Genomic DNA, 17,393 nt, shown 5'->3' on the forward strand with positions numbered 1-17,393 from the left:
GAAAAATTTGGAAAGGTAACAAATACTTGGAGACTGAAGAACAACCTACTAAAGAATGAATGGGCTAACCAAGAAGTTAAAGAAGAAATTAAAAAATATATGTAAGTCAATGAAAATGATAGCACCACAACCCAAAACCTCTGGGACGCAGCAAAGGCAGTCATAAGAGGAAAGTATATAGCAATCCTAAATAAGGCCTTCCTAAAGAAGGAAGAAAGATCTCAAATATACAACCTAAACTTACACCTTAAGGAGCTGGAAAAAGAACAACAAATAAAACCCAAAACCAGCAGAGGACAGGAAATAATAAAGATCAGAGCAGAAATTATTGCTATCAAAACCAAAAAAAAAACAAAAAAAAAACCAGTAGAACAGATCAATTAAACCAGAAGCTGGTTCTTTGAAAGAATTAACAAAATTGATAAACCACTAGCCAGTTTGATCAAAAAGAAAAAGGAAAGGACCCAAATAAGTAAAATCAAGAATGAAAGAGAGATCACAACCAACACAACAGAAATAAAAACCATAATAAGAGAATATTATGAGCAATTATATGCCAATAAAATGGGCCATGTGGAAGAAATGGAGAAATTCCTAGAAACATATACACTACCAAAACTGAAACAGGAAGAAATAGAAAATGTGAACAGGCCCATAACCAGTAAGGAAATCGAATTAGTAATCAAAAATCTGCCAAAAAAACAAGAGTTCAGGGCTGGATGGCTTTCCAGGGAAATTCTACCAAACATTTAAGGAAGAGTTAACACCTATTCTCTTGAAACTGTTCAAAAAAATAGAAATGGAAGGAAAACTTCCAAACTCTTTCTATGAAGCCAGCATTACCCTGATTCCAAAACCAGACAGACACCCCACTAAAAAGGAGAACTATAGATCAATTTCCCTGATGAACATGGATGGATGCAAAAATCCTCAACAAGATATTAGCCAACTGGATTCAACAATACTTTAAAAAAAGTATTCACCACAACCAAGTGGGATTTATACCTGGGATGCAGGGCTGGTTCAATACCCGCAAAACAATTAATGTGATTCATCACATCAACAAAAGAAAGGGCAAGAACCATATGATCCTCTCAATAGATGCAGACAAAGCATTTAACAAAATACAGCATCCTTTCTTGATAAAAACCCTCAAGAAAGTAGGGATAGAAGTATCATACCTCAAGATGATAAAAGCCATATATGAGGAACCCAACGCTAATATCATCCTCAATGGGCAAAAACTGAGAGCTTTCCCCCAAGGTCAGGAACAAGACAGGGATGTCCACTCTTGCCACTGTTATTCAACATACTATTGGAAGTCTGAGCCTCTGCAATCAGAGAACACAAAGAAATAAAAGGCATCCAAATCGGCCTGGAGGAGGTCAAACTTTCACTCTTCATAGACGACATGATATTCTAGATGGAAAACCCAAGAGATTCCACCAAAAAACTGCTAGAACTGATTCATGAATTCAGCAAAGTTGCAGGATTTAAAATCAATGCACAGAAATCGGTTGCATTCCTATACACCAACAATGAAGTGACAGAAAGAGAAATCAAGGAATCGATCCCATTTACAATTGCACAAAAAAACCCATAAAATACCTAGGAATAAATCTAACCAAAGAGGTGAAAAATCTATACACTGAAAACTATATAAAGCTTCTGAAAGAAATTGAAGAAGACACAAAGAAATGGAAAAAGATTCCATGCTCCTGGATAGGAAGAACATATATTGTTAAAATGTCAATACTACCCAAAGCAATCTACATATTCAATGCAATCCCTATCAAAATAACACTAGCATTTTTCACAGAGCTAGAACAAATAATCCTAAAATTTGTATGGAACAAGAAAAGATCCCAAGTAGCCAAAGCAATCTTGAAAAGAAAACCAAAGCAGGAGGCATCACAATCCCAGACTCCAAGCTATACTACAAAGCTGTAATCATCAACACAGTATGGTAATGGCACAAGAACAGACACTCAGATCAATGGAATAGAATAGAGAACCCAGAAATGGACCCACAAATGTATGGCCAACTAATCTTTGACAAAGCAGGAAAGAATATCCAATGGAATAAAGACAGTCTCTTCAGTAAGTGGTGCTGGGAAAACTGGATGGCGACATGCAGAAGAATGAACCTGGACCACTTTCTTACACCATACACAAAAATAAACTCAAAATGGATGAAAGACCTCAATGTAAGACAGGAAGCCATGAAAATCCTCGAGGAGAAAGCAGGCAAAAACCTCTTTGATCTTGCCCGCAGCAATTGCTTACTGAACACGTCTCTGGAGGAAAGGGAAACAAAAGCAAAAATGAACTACTGGGACCTCATCAAAATAAAAAGCTTCTGCACAGCGAAGGAGACAATCAGCAAAACTAAAAGGCAACCGACAGAATGGGAGAAGATATTTGCAAATGACATATCAGATAAAGGGTTAGTATCCAAAACCTATAGAGAACTTATCAAACTCAACACCCAAAAAACAAATAATCCAGTGAAGAAATGGTCAAAAGAAATGAATAGACACTTCTCCAAAGAACACATCCAGATGGCCAACAGACATATGAAAAAATGCACAACATCACTCATCATCAGGGAAATACAAATCAAAACCACAATGAGATACCACCTTACTCCAGTAAGAATGGCTAACATTAACAACTCAGACAACAACAGATGTTGGCGAGGATGCAGAGAAAGAGGATCTCTTTTGCATTGTTGGTGGCAGTGCAAGCTGGGGCAGCCACTCTGGAAAATAGTATGGAGGTTTCTCAAAAAACTAAGAATAGAACTACCCTACAACCCAGCAATTGCACTACTAGGCATTTATCCAAGGGATACAGGTGTGCTGTTTTGAAGGGTCACATGCATCCCCATGTTTATAGCAGCACTATCAACAATAACCAAAGTACAGAAAGAGCCCAAATGTCCATCGATGGACGAATGGACAAATAAGATGTGGTATATATATACAATGGAGTATTCCTTGGCAATCAAAAAGGATGAAATCTTGCCATTTGCAACTGTGTGGATGGAACTGGAGGGTATTATGCTAAGTGAAATTAATCAGTCAGAGAAAGACAAAAATCATATCACTTCACTCACATGAGGACTTTAAGAGAAAAAACGGATGAACATAAGGAAAGGGAAACAAAAATAATATAAAAACAGGGAGGGGGACAAAACAGAAGAGACTCATAAATAAGGAGAATAAACTGAGGGTTGCTGGAGGGGTTGTGGGGGGGGGGGATGGGCTAAATGGGGAAGGGGCATTAAGGAATCTACTCCTGAAATCATTGCTTCACTATATACTAACTAATTTGGATATAAATTTTAAAAAATAAAAAGTAAAGTTAAATACATACATACATAAATAAATAAATAAATACCGAAAATATAAGTGAAGGTTACACATGTGTCTCCACACACTAAAGACATAGTACACAGCTTCAACCAAGACTGTCCTTATCCTCTTCACATATTCAAACATTACTGATCATGAACAAGGCACTAATTCACTTCCCTAAATGCACAATGCTGGTTTTTTGAATAAGACATTCAGTGATACATTCAACTCCCTCACCAGCTTCAGGAAGCAGGTCTCATAAAATTCCATAATGACTTACTTACAAAGGTTCAAATCAAAATAAATGAAACATGGCACGTTCTGGTCATCAAATAAATGAAACATGAGGGTAAATGCCCATTCCAGCCGACCCGCTGGCCATCATAAAAGTCAAAAGCCACTCACCTTTTCCTGTTCTCTCAATGGACTTTTGGACCAGCTTGGGAGTTGCCTTATTCTCCCCAGGAAGCCACATTATATTATTAAGGAACCGTTTTATAGCCTCCTGGTGTATATGAAAGACCATAAGTTCCAATAGCCAAACTTAACTTTGGGGTGAGGATAGACATCCTGTCTCTCAGAGTGGCTAAAACAACTTAAGAAGAGGTAACACTAATTCTACCCTAACTCTTCCAGAAAATTGAAAAAGGAACACAACCCAATTCATTCTATGAGACAAGATATTGCACTGATAGCACTGATAGCAATGCTAGGGGAAAAAAATCCCAAGAAAAAGCAACATTCCATGTGAACACAGGTATAATTTTTTAAGCCAAAATTTAAGCAAACCCAAATATGAAAACAAAAATATCATGACCAGGTGGGGTGTGTTCCCAGATTATGAGGTTAGTTTAACATTTGAAATCAATTAGTAAATTCATCATATTAACAGAATCAATAAAAAACCATATATTCATACTAAGACATGTAGAAAAACATGAACTACATTTTACAAATTAAATATTGTGGTCTTCAAAGGACATGACTAAAAGAATAAAAAGATGAGTCATGGACTTGTAAAGAATATTTGCAGAGCTTATATTTTTGTGATAAAATATATGTGATAAAATAATTCTATCAAGAATATATATCAAGAACTCTGAAGACTCAATAATAACAAAACAAATGACCCAATGTAGGGATGGGGAAAATCTGACACCTTACCAGTGAAGATACATGGTTGACAGGTAAGCACATGAAAAAAAGGCTTAACATCACTGAAATATGACTAAACACACAAGGAAGGCTAAAAGTAAAAAGACTAACCATACCAAGTACTGACAAGGATATGGTGTACATGAAACTTGCAGTCACTTCTGGTGAGATTCAGAATGTTACAGCCATTTTGGAAAACAGTATGGCCATTTCTTTGAAAGTTAAAGTATGGTTCAGCCACTGCACTGCTACCAGTTAATCCAGAGAAAAGAAAGTACATGTTCATACAAAGGCTTGTACAAAAATATTCACAGCAAGTGTATTAGTAATAGTTTGAAACTGGAAACATACCTAATGCCCATCAACAGCCAACTAAATAAATATACTGTGGTAGTTCATACCTAGAACATTATTCAGCAACAACTATTCATACAGAAACTATGAATGAATCTAAAAATATTTATGCTGAGTACAATGAACAAAAATATGATCCCATTGATATAAAATCTGAATGACATAATCTAACACATAGGCACATATTAGGGATTGACTGGCAATGGTAATAGAAAGGTAGGAGGCCCCAGACGGGAGATTGCAAAAGGGCATTGCAAATTGTCTGGTGTGGGAACAAATATATTTGTTGTCTTGATTATGTTGATGGTTTCACAGGTATATATACATACATATGTCAGCATATGTATATGTCCAAATATGTCAAATTATATATTTTAAATATACCCAGTTAATTATATGCCAATATTACTTCAATAGAATGGTTTAAATAATGAAGACAAGCAACTTCAGGCTGTGGCCACAAGAAAGTGACAGGACCATATTGACATTCCTACTGTATTTTCTTAATATAACATTGTCAAATTGCCTAACATAAGTGTGTACAGTGTCCTCTTGGTTTTGGGGGTTGAGTCTCGTGGTTCATCACTTACATACAGCACCCAGTATACTCATCCCAACAAGTGCCATCCTCAACTTCACAGACTTAAAAAAACCTGACCAAATATATATTAAAATGTTTTCTTTTAGACATTGGACACCATGTAGCACAGGACATTCATGGCCAGCTGGAGAAAACTTCCAAGATACATCTCATGGAGGAGGTACCCACATCTGGCCTGGCCATCTCCCTGAGTGGAGCACTGCAGATTAGGGAAAGGACATGGCACCTAGAATCCACAGACCAGAGTACCAGAATACCAAAAGAGAGCTATAGGTAGAGAAAGCTTGGGGTTGGAGTCTTCCTGACAATGGTTCAGTGCAAATATGTGAGGAAACTACCCAAGGCACAATAAAGAATGAAATAGAGTAATACCCAGAGATTATACAGAGTCTTTTCGAACCACTACTCAGCCTTGATAGTTAATGAAGATCTAAAGGAGAGTTGCACAATCAGCTAGATAAAGGTGCATTTTGATCTAATTCCTGTAACTTTCTCTCAATTGATTCTAAAATTCAGAGAGAAGTGTTTGTATTTTATTAAACTTTATAAACCCCAGCAATAAGAAATTGACCTCACCTTGCTAACACCAGACTAAGATCCTGGGTTTTTAGCTCCCAGAGGTAGGGTGATCACTACTGGATAGATAAAAGGAGGAGCCCATGAGCCAAATCAAAAGCCTGAATTCCAAGAAAGGATTTCCTTAATTAGCTGCTGATCTGCTCTCCTACCTCCTTACCCAAAGAAAGAAGAACCTAACTGGCTGAAAGAGGTAGAACTGTCTGGTCACAACAATGTCCCTCCAGGCAGAACTTCATTTAAGTATGAACAAGCTCCTCAGAATTAATGATGTAACTGCACAGTCCCCCCAGAATAAAGAAGATCTGTCACTTGGGGAATATCTACCTGATAGACAGAGGTACAGCAAGTTATCTTACGAAAAGGAAAAGAGTCAGAACTTCAGACAATTAAGTCCTCTGTAGGCTAGCATCTTATACTTGTGGGTACAGTTATGTTTGGAACAGTACTACATCTAAGCATTAAAAACACTTCCTACTTCAGTTTTCTAAGGTCATTTATTTATTAAAGTTGTAAATAAAAACCCTATAGAGAAGTTATCCAAGCAGGTAGTTAACATAGGTTCAAAAGTTTTAATACTGAGTATTGAACAGGTCAACAAAAATAATCCAATCATGTGTTTCCTTCTTTGCAAATCTCTAAGTCTATTGCTAAAGAGAAATATATATATTCCATTTCAAAATCTCTGAATTTCCAGTGAATGGTAAAATATCAAGAAACTCTGGACTATTAAAACTTGAAAACAAGAATAAAACTGAGGGAATCCATGAGTCCCCTGGATGGAACTGAGTGTATTATACTTAGCAAAATAAGTCAGAAAAAGACAGTTATCATATGATTTCACTCATATGAGGAATTTGAGAAATACAGCAGATGAACATAGAAGAGGGGAAGGAAGATAAAAACAGAGAGAAAGGCAAACTATGAGACACACTTAAATACAGACAACAAACTGAGGGTTGCCAGAGGGGTGGTAGGTGGGGAGATGAGTTAAATGGATGATGGGCATTAAGGAGGGCACTTTTTGGATTGAGCACTGGCTGTCATACCTTAGAAATGAATTACTGGGTTCTATTCCTGAAGCCAAGACCACACCGTATGTTAACTAACTTGAAAGAAAGAAAGAAAGAAAGAAAGAAAGAAAGAAAGAAAGAAAGAAAGAAAGAAAGAAAGAAAGAAAGAAAGAAAGAAAAAGAAAGAAAGGAATGGATGCATGAGAAAAGGCTTCCTGCAGAGACAGCCATTCCTGAAGGTGTTGGTGAGCCCAGTGCATTCTGGGGCAGAGGAGGGGACAGGGCAGATCCCCTAGCCTGTCAGAATGGATCCAAAAAAGTCTTCAGGAAACTCCATCTTCTGAAACCTTCTTCCTAATAAATTTTCCTGTTCCCTTTCTGTTCCCTTTGGGACAAAATAAAGACATTACAACTGGGTTCACACAAAATTAACTGCTTCACAGTCCTTCAACACCTTCCAGCAGTAAGGGCAAAAGAGAGAGGGGCACCAAGAACTTGATTGTCCAGGGCCCCCTCCACTGCCCAGGCAGTTCTCCAGGTTTCCCATTAATGAAACATGCCCAGTTAGTGCTGCTGCCCCCAGGAGCCCCTGTCCTTAGCCTCCAAGAGCCTGAAACTGACTTCACTTTCCACTTTCTACTGTCCCACACTTTGAGCATGTGCCTCTGAAAGTCCCTGCCATGCCCTGTGGTGGGCAGCTCATGATTTCTAGCTCAGCACTGGATCTACATTCTGGCCCCAGGAATGCAGAATGTGAAGCAGCTCCAGAGCAAATACAAAGAGAGGAAAGGAAACTGCTGGTAGCCCAAAACTAACTTCCCCATCCCAGCAGTAGGGATCCCATTCTACCGCACAGACCTCTCACGCCTCTCCCTCCTCTGGCCTGGGACCCTAGCCCTCTCTAGAACACCACATGGAATGATCCTCTGACCTAAGGCTGTGACTGAGCCCTGGCACAGGGGCCTGGGATGGGCCCCTTTCTGATTCTCCAGCTAAGCACTCACCCAGTGCAAAAGCAGTCAGGATTTTCGCAGCCTCGGAGAGCAGGAACCCAGGCAGAAAGAAGCCAGCTAGCAGTAGCGCCTGCTGCCCCACCATGCTCGCTCCTGTCCCAGCTGCAGATTCCAGCCTGGTGCCCAGAGCCCTATGCTCTGTGCCTCTGTGTCCTGCACAGTGACCTGTGTGCGTGCCCTGGGACACACGCTGCCCTGGCTGCCAAGGAAGTGCGCTGGCAGGCAGCTTGGGAAGAGGTGAGAGGTGGATCCTGCCTGCCTTCTCTTCTGTTTGTCACTTCTGGCCCCTCTGCTCCGCCTCCTGGGTGCTTGCTCCACAGGCTATTAGGTCCTCACCCTCCCTAAGCTAAGGCAGCAGGAAAGAGGGGTTAGTGAGCTCTCCTTAACCCCTCTCTGTCCCTGGAATCACCACACTCTCCCCAGAGAAGATACTCTGAACCAGGAATGATAGAGACCTTAGGATGTCACTTCCAAGTGAGCTCCACCTTCAGGTGACTCAGACCCTTCTCCGTTTTAGTGACCTTTCCCCAAATGTTCCCACCTCCTAACTGCACTATTGACCTCATACTGTCATCCCCGTGCCCCATTTCCCCAGGTACCTGCTTAAAATCTCCGCGAGTCTTCCAATCTCAAGATCCCAGAAGCTGATTCCAAGAAGAAAATGACCTACACTTATTGCTCAGGGAGTTTCTTTGGGAAGTACCTACTGGTGAAAGTGCTAGTGTCCCCTACGTGTTAAATACCCCTGGAGGGCCAGGTCTTGACCTGAAGGACTGAACCTCTAAGGCTAAGTCTGTAATTCTGAATGGGCATGACAAAATAGGACTCGGTAGTGGGCACCAAGAAGTTCTATTCTTCTAAGTGTTTGAAATTTCTCATTAGAAACGTGTTAAAACTCTCCCAACCTATTACTCCACTTTCCCCTCATACTATATGATTACATGCATGCACATTCACAATTTTCATCTGTTCAGGTAGCATATCTTCCCACTGAAAACATTAATCTGCATTAGGGAGACACCATTTAATATTAATGTAATCACATTACTTTGTCTACAATCCTTATTTCAATCCCTCCAGTTGTGCACACAGTATCCTATGTTGTGACAGGAATTCTCTGGTGCAGGAGCCAATTCAGGATCATACATTGCATTTAGTTATCATGTGTATTTCATCTCCTTTAGTAAGGACTGGTTTCTCAACCCTTCTTTTTCTTTCATGTGATTGATATTTTAAGAGTACAAGCTGTTTATTTTCTATGATGGATCCCCAGTTGGGTTTGTTTGATGTTTTCTCAGAATACTTCAGGTTACTAGGGAGTTTGGTGGGAATACTACAAATGTGGTGTTGATTCCATCTCAGTGAATCTCAATGCGAAGCACATGATATTATTAGATGGTCCAATCATTAGAGATGATAACTCTATCCCTTATTTAAGGTGGTGTTCATCAAAATTCTTGACTGTAAAGCTGGTATTTTTTTTCCCTATAATTAGGAAATCAGATTTGGGGAGACATTTTGAAACTGTGTAAATATTCTGTTCCTATCAAATTTCACTCACTCATTTTTATCAAGTGTTCTGTTTCTTACTTAAAGCAATTGTAGCTGTCATGGTGGCCAATTAGTGACTTTTAACTGCACTTTTTTTTGTTTTGTTTTTTTTTCCATGTGGCATTGTATTGTTACAAAACCTTTTCCTTTGTCCCTATCCACCTATCATCTATCTATTTTCTATCTGTGTCAATCTATTATCATTATTTATTCATCTCTCTGTATTTATTCAGTGGGGTATTATCTCTTTCTATTATCATGTATTGGGTTGCTGCTGTTGAAACTCAACCATTTTGGAGCTTTTCCTTTCTTTCTGGCACACAATTTCCAGACTCCACTCGAACTTTTTTTGTTTCTGTCTTCAAATCTTCCATTTCTCAAAGACACCTAATGGTATTTTAAAAAGTAGGTGTGGGGGCGCCTGGGTGGCGCAGTCGGTTAAGCGTCCGACTTCAGCCAGGTCACGATCTCGCGGTCCGTGGGTTCGAGCCCCGCGTCGGGCTCTGGGCGGATGGCTCAGAGCCTGGAGCCTGTTTCCGATTCTGTGTCTCCCTCTCTCTCTGCCCCTCCCCTGTTCATGCTATGTCTCTCTCTGTCCCAAAAATAAATAAAAAAACCTTGAAAAAAAATATAAAAAAAAAAAAATAAAAAGTAGGTGTGGTTTGCAAAAGTGCTCATTGCTAATGAAGCACTGTTGTTCATAAATCCTTTTCAGTGGACAGTTATGAAATATATAGATACAGGATGGATATAAATATTACATATCTATATCACCATGTTTACATATAATTTGTGGGAAACTGTGAATCCATACTGATAATACCTTCAATTCCAGCACCACCACAGAGGTGATTTTCATCTCCTCCATTTCCACATTAGTAACTCCCCTTCTAAATTTAAGAAATCTACTTTCAAAATCCTTGGTATATTTACACATCTGCTCAATCATACTGAAAAAATGTTACCATGTACTAATCCATGAACTGTGAATATCAGTTCTACCCAATAGACTACTCAAAAAATAGATTAGTCTAAAAGTAGACTTTTGCAGTTCATTTTTTCTTTAGATTGATGAGACATATATTCAAAGTACTGTGTTCAAAATGCAATTGTGTTCCCTCATTTTTTTGGTACAGTGCAATTGTTACACATTTGAAAATATTTTGAATTAATTTGTTTCTGTTTGTATTCTATTTTAGAGTTTTCTCCTCCATTTTTTGTTATAAATAGAACTTTGTTATGAAAAATAATAACATGCCTACAAGGACCAAACTATGTAAACACAGAAATCTGCAGACATGCCATTTGTTTCCTTGACCTTCACGCTATTCAAAAACAACTTTATAGATAATCTATCACATGATTCTGATTTTTCATCCCTCTGCTTCTTTTAGCAACAGCATGTAGATATAATTATATTTTTATTCTCTCCCTTTTTCTCTTTACTTAAAAATAAAAGTGAGCTTACTATATTGTCTTTAGACTATGTTCTTTTACTTAACAGATTAGAATTCAATCCACATTAGTTTAAAATTGTCTTGTTCATTGTGGTTTATAGGTATCTATGATCCCACTGTGTCCTTGTAACAAGCTTCCTTCCTCAATTTTGACAGATTTTTAAAATGTTAGGACTAGTAGTCATCTCACTGTGATGAAAATTATGAATACACTTATCCTACTTTTTTAATGGTATTTTTCTACTTGTGGTAATTTAGCTGTGTAAAAACATTTTACTATTGTCGAATTAAACTAGTTAACTTTTCTTTGTTGCTTCAGAATATTTAAGTCATATAAAAGATCATTCCGTACACAGGGATCAAGGTCATTCCATAGTAATTCCATACACACACCTTATTTTTAGACTCAGTATGTTGTCATTTATTTATATTAAATATCTAATGTATTTAGAGTTTACTTTTAGATATGGTGTGAGATATGGATCAAATATTGTCTCTCTTCTAAAAGATTATCCTGTCGTCTCAGCATTATTTGTTTGAACCACCATGCCATGTGCTATAAGCACAAGATAAACGGAACCCAGTCCCTGATCGTTAGGGTCTTATAGTTTCTAAATTGAGAGACATACATGTTAACAAGTAATTTCAACATATTAGGAAGAATGCTTCGAAAGAGGATATACAGGGAGCTCTGTTGTGAGGGTCAAAGTCAAGTGCAGCCACACTAATGTGAACACAATAAAGTTTGGTAGGAAGAACATGTAGAAGCTTTTTGTCCCAACAAGAGCAGAATGGCATTTCTGAGAGAGGACACAGTGTGGTCACTGATACAGAAGTACAGCACAGCACAATGTGTTGGGGTGGGTGTGACAAGATTCCCTCCTTCACCAAATTTTAGTCAGGATCCTCTGAATCCTCTTCTAGACTAGGGTTCCACCCTGGCCTGCTGCCCTGCCCTTGGTCTGCTGAACCCACTTTCAGCTTAGAATCTGCATCTTCCAAAATGCCCAGCATGATGCCTTTTGACAAATATGAAAGCAGTCAGTGTTGGCTGAATCAAATTGTTGAACTGGGTAAAATGCATTCGTCCTAAGGACATTCACAATATGAAATCCGCTTTTCAGAAATAGCTAGTTCCTTGAGCTAAGTAGAAAGAAGTTTGCTTAAAACAACAAGTAATTCCATTTACCTCCTTTTGCATAGATAATTGGTTGACACTTAAACAAGTAGTCATCTCACAGTGCCTGCAAGATGTGTTTATCACAATGTGATAAACCAAACAACAGAAGATTGACATGGGGGAAAATCACATCCATAGAGTATTTAGTGTAGCTAGGCAAACAAAGAATCAATACGTGATCATGGTTAGTGGTAATGGTAGAAACATGTCAGTGAAAGAATCACTACATAGTGAAAAGAAACATAAATGACAGATTGAACTTCATTTTGACATTCTAACACATACCTCCAAATATATGCATTTTATATGTAGATCCTTCATGTGTGTCATGTTCCATGCCCATTAGATGTCAACAAATTAAATATTTTGCCTGTTTTTATCATTTCTGAATGTGTTATTTTATAATTACAGAGAGACTACAGGTCTCACACACAAAATAAATTTGGATTAGGTCTGAGTATGTGAACTTGATTCCTTCCTTAGTCTGTTTACCATTAGTCCTCTGATTCTCTAAGAAGTAACTCCATTTCTTATACACACATTTCTCCTCCTTCATCAAAGTTGTACTAGTTCTATTATTCTAGAAATTAAAATGTATTTGCATTTCCAATTATATGTAATGCAACAATAATTGGTGAACACTACATTTTAAAGTACACAAGAGGAAGACACTTAAAAACACATCTCATACAAGGGTGCCTGGGTAGCTCAGTCTGTTAAGCACTCAGGTCATGATCTCACAGTTGGTGGGATCGAGCCTCATCTCTTGTTCTGTGCTTCCAGCTTTGGATTCTCATCTCTGCCCCTCACCTGTGCTCTGTCTCTCTCTCAAAATGAATAAATAAACATCTTTAAAAAAACACATCTCACACATAGAGATTTTCAAATCAATTTTAAAGTGTAATTTGTATGCAACAAACTGCATTCATTACATGGATACAACACAATGTCATTTCATTCACCTATTGATGGGCATGTAATTTTTCTTAATCTGGGGCCATTATAAATAAAGCTGCTATGAACATTTGTGTATAGACTTTCAAGTGGACATATGTTTTCATGAACTTAAGTAAATACCTACAAGTAATGCTGGGTCATGTGGCAAGTATATGCTTAACTGAGAAACTACAGAGCGATTTTCCTATGTGGCTGCACCATTTCACGTTCTCCTCAGCAATGGAACGGGTATGAGTTCCAGTAGCTCTGTCTTATTGCTCACTATTGATATGATCAGTCCTATTAATTTTAGCCGGCCTGGTAGATGTGTTGTGATATTGAGGTTTTATTTTGCATTTCTCTAAATGACTGCTGTATCCACTTTTTCATGTGATTATTGGCCATTTGCATATTTTCTTTTGTGAAGTGTCTGGTCAAGCTTTTTTTGTCCATGTTTGTACTGGTTGTAAGATTTGTTTGAATATTCTAGATACAAGTTCTCTGAGAAATGTGTTGCAATATTTTCTCCCAGTTTATGGCTTATACTTTTGTCTTCTTACGCATGTCTCTAGAAGAGTGAAGGTCGTTCATTTTGATAAAGTCCAATTTATCAAACGTCTTACTTTGCATACTGTATGGTATGCAGTAACAGTCAATGTTTTTCTGTGTGTGCCATTAAGTAAAAATCAAAGACCATTCAGATATCAGTTATTCCAGTAAAATTTGCTGAAGAGATTTGTCATAAATCAAGTAAACATGTCTGCATGGGTCTATTTCCAAGTTTTCAAGATGCTCCTGGAATGGTAGCCAGACACAAACCACAGAGGGCTTGTATTACATGCAATGAGAGCCAGGAAAGGATCTTAACCAGGAAATGATGAGATCAGATGTCCATACTGTCAAAACCATGCTGACACAGTCCAGTGGAGAAGGTTTCAATGGATCCAGACTAGAGGCATCATCCCCACTCACAGCTTCCTTTGATCAGATGTGCTGGATGAAAGCAAAGCCCAGGAAGCAGCAGGCAGAGAGTTGGCATCACTGAATTACAAGTGTTCAAAGATGATGATGTGGTAGGAATGGAAAAGGGAATCAGCATCTGAAAGCCTGATCCTTATATCCGTTTGTTGATTATGAAGGTAAGAAATCTTGGCTTTTCTTTGTAATCACAACACAGAAAAAGCTTCAGGTCTGCCTTTCAAGGCACTATTGCCAAAGACAAATTTTAGAGATTTCATTCATAAAAATTACAGAAATAGGGGCACCTGAGTGACTCAATCAGTTGAGCATCTGACTCTTGATTTCAGCTCAGGTCATGATCTAACAATTCATGAAATCGAGCCCTAGGTTGGGCTCTGCACTGACAGCACACAGCCTGCTCAGGATTCTCTCTCTCCCTCTCTCTCTACCCCTCCCCTGCTCGCTCATATTCTCTCTCTCAAAATAAATAAATAAACACTTTTTTTAAAGAATTACAAAAATTAAACCTTGAATAACAGACACACACACACACACACACACACACACACATCGTCATGTGATGTGCTTGGGACTATAAGTGACATCGTGCAGCATGAGAACTCACAGGACTCGGTAGACACCTGGCACCACTTCACATTCTACCCAGAAAATCCTATCCTGACCTTGGTAAGGATGGGCCTCTTTCCACATCTGCAAGAAGTATTGGTAGCAGCTGCTTCATCCTCTATTTGAATTATTTCAAGATGTGGGCACAACCCTAGAATTAAGCAGTCAAACTATGCTTTCTGGGACCATCCTGCATATCTACTATTTTCTTCACTGTGTTATAACCCACAAGATAGCATACATTTGAAACTTTAAAGGAGAAATATAATTCCATCTGTAAATGCAAAAGCAAATATCAGCACATAATCACTTGAAAGTAAAATATATTATAAAGGGAACCTACCAGAGTGGGAGCCTGATGTCTAGTAAAGAACATCAAAAAGTCAAAAAAAAAAAAAAATGGAGCAAAATCTACAGACAGTAAGATGGAGCCACCACACCAGTCCTTATCAAAGAAGCAAACAAGAAAACAAAAAATAACCCTGGTGGTTAATACACTCTTTTTCTGGTGTATGTTGCTAGGAACTGAATGTAATTGCTATACATAGTGGGTTACTTCCTATTTATGCCACAGTAGGGTGGCAGAAAGATGTTTCCTAAATCAACAAAGTCCTGAGAATGGCCATGGTCACTGGACCTGGGCCCCAGGGCCTCACGCAGAGGTCTGGGATCTGACTTGAGGTCACCATGACTACATTTTTAAGAGTGAGAAATTGAGAAGGTAATTGTGACAAGTGAAAAACACAGCATCAGCTGTGGCTGAAAGGCAGGCTCCAGGTCTGAGAGCAAAGGAGGTGCTCTTCATAGGAGGGGACTCAGCACAGAGACCACAAGTGGAGTCCAGGGAGGGTCACCCCTGCCTAACTGCAGGACAGACAGAGGTGAGGCTTCCTGAGCTTGGACGTGAGGTGAGAAGGAGACGCAAGAGGAAAGAGACCCAAACTGGAACAAGTGGCCAAGATCTTATGTCATGCCATAAAAAGTGAGGATAGAGAAAGATCAGAGAGAGAAAAGTGTCCAGAGAGCAACAGTGAAGTAAGCAGGGCCCTGTGTCTAGGGACATGGAATGGGGAGGAAAGCAGGGCTGTCGGATGAAGGCCTGGATCTGAGTGAGGAGGCCATTGATGAGGGGCAAGTCAAGAAGCCAAGATAAAATTCACAGACACAGAGAGTAGAATGGGGGTTGGCAGGAGCCTGTGGGGTCATGGAGGTGGGGACAGGGTTATGAGTATTTACTGTTTGATTATCATGGAGTTTGAATTTGGGATTATGAAAACAGTTCTGGAATGAATGGTAGTGAGGTTTGCATGATAACATCAATGTGCTTAATGCCAACGACTGTACACTTAATGGTTAAAATGGTAAATTTTACATAATATAAATTTTACCACAATTTTAAAAAAGATCCCAAGATTACTTCATAAGAATTTCTAAGCAGAGGCAGATTATAATGAGGAGATATTTGTGTTCCACCCTAAAGTGCCAATATGGGAAAGACACCAGCAGTGTCCTGTGTTTGTTGGAAGCCTTGTACAACCAGTGGGTCCTGAGACAACCATCGACATTATATCCCCATCAGGCCTTCTTCAGCTTCCTGGCCCCACACAGCCACCTGGTCACCATGCCCAGCAGCTTCCCGCAGAACCACAGGGTGCCCAGGGTGACCACCAGCAGGAACAAGAAGACGTCCAGCAGGTACTGCTCATGCCACGGCTGCTGCAGGGCATGGGGCTTGAGGTGGGCCGCACCCCCTGTCTGGAGGATGTGGTCGATCCAGCCCACCAGCCTCTGGGCAGGGGTCAGGGGGTGGGAGCGCCTGATGATGCTGGCGGCCACCGCTGCTGACTTGTACCTGTTGGCAGACACAGAGGCAGGGCATTACTTCTGTGGTCTCAGAAGTCTTAGAGACCTTGTGTCACACATGCTTTCTTCTGCATGCACAGAAGACTCATTTTCAAGGAAAAGTTGTTGGCCTGGCATTACCACCGTCCAGTTGGTCCCATTGAAAAGCTCAAACTAGCGTCTCCATGCAAAGATACATGATTAGTGCTAAAAGTGCTAAACTATAAAATAGGGACTAAGTTGTAAAGTCAAATCTCTACCCAGGAAGCTTATGGTTGATAAAGGGAAGAGTAGATATGAATATATGGGATGTAACATATAACCCACTCAGTATAGATGTCCTGGAGACCCTAATAAGTTATTCAGTTCATCCTGGTTATCAGATCATTGTGCTGGATGGGAATTTACCTAGGACATCATGGGCCCTTTTACTGATTCACTTAACATAAATTCATCCTTACTTTGTAGCAGGCCCTTTACTAGGCCCTGGGAATATGGGAACACAAGAGACACACTTGGCCATCTAGGAGAGCTTACTCTCTATAGTGTGAGGGACACACAATAAATTAAAACAGAAAGAAATGGGGATGGGGTAGTTGCTGATCCTGAGAAGCGATAAGAAGGAAAAATGAAATTATGATTGAAGGGAATGGGAGAAGAGTGCAGTTAGGACTGTTAGATAAAGACTGCCTCTCTGAGGAAAGGGCATTGGAGATTAGTCCGACTGTCATGAAGGTGCCAGTCCTGAGAGGAGAAGGAAGGATGTTTT

At 39.4% G+C, this 17,393-nt stretch overlaps 1 protein-coding gene and 1 pseudogene across 4 annotated transcripts in view; both read right to left on the minus strand.

The window, feature by feature from the left end:
• Window positions 1-8,156, minus strand: part of LOC131514713 (UDP-glucuronosyltransferase 3A1-like) — a 31,890-nt pseudogene extending 23,734 nt beyond the window's left edge.
• A 4,978-nt stretch (window positions 8,157-13,134) lies between these two features.
• Window positions 13,135-17,393, minus strand: part of LOC131504748 (UDP-glucuronosyltransferase 3A2-like) — a 47,142-nt gene continuing 42,883 nt past the window's right edge. For all 4 annotated transcript variants that reach the window (XM_058717457.1, XM_058717444.1, XM_058717435.1 and 1 more), the window contains one exon: window positions 13,135-16,634. In XM_058717457.1, the coding sequence (XP_058573440.1) occupies window positions 16,358-16,634 (277 nt within the window). In that variant the 3' untranslated portion in view covers window positions 13,135-16,357. The remainder of the gene's footprint in view (window positions 16,635-17,393) is intronic.

The sequence above is a fragment of the Neofelis nebulosa genome, chromosome 1 (assembly GCF_028018385.1).
Source record: "Neofelis nebulosa isolate mNeoNeb1 chromosome 1, mNeoNeb1.pri, whole genome shotgun sequence".
In the NCBI taxonomy this organism is placed as follows: Eukaryota; Metazoa; Chordata; class Mammalia; order Carnivora; family Felidae; genus Neofelis; species Neofelis nebulosa.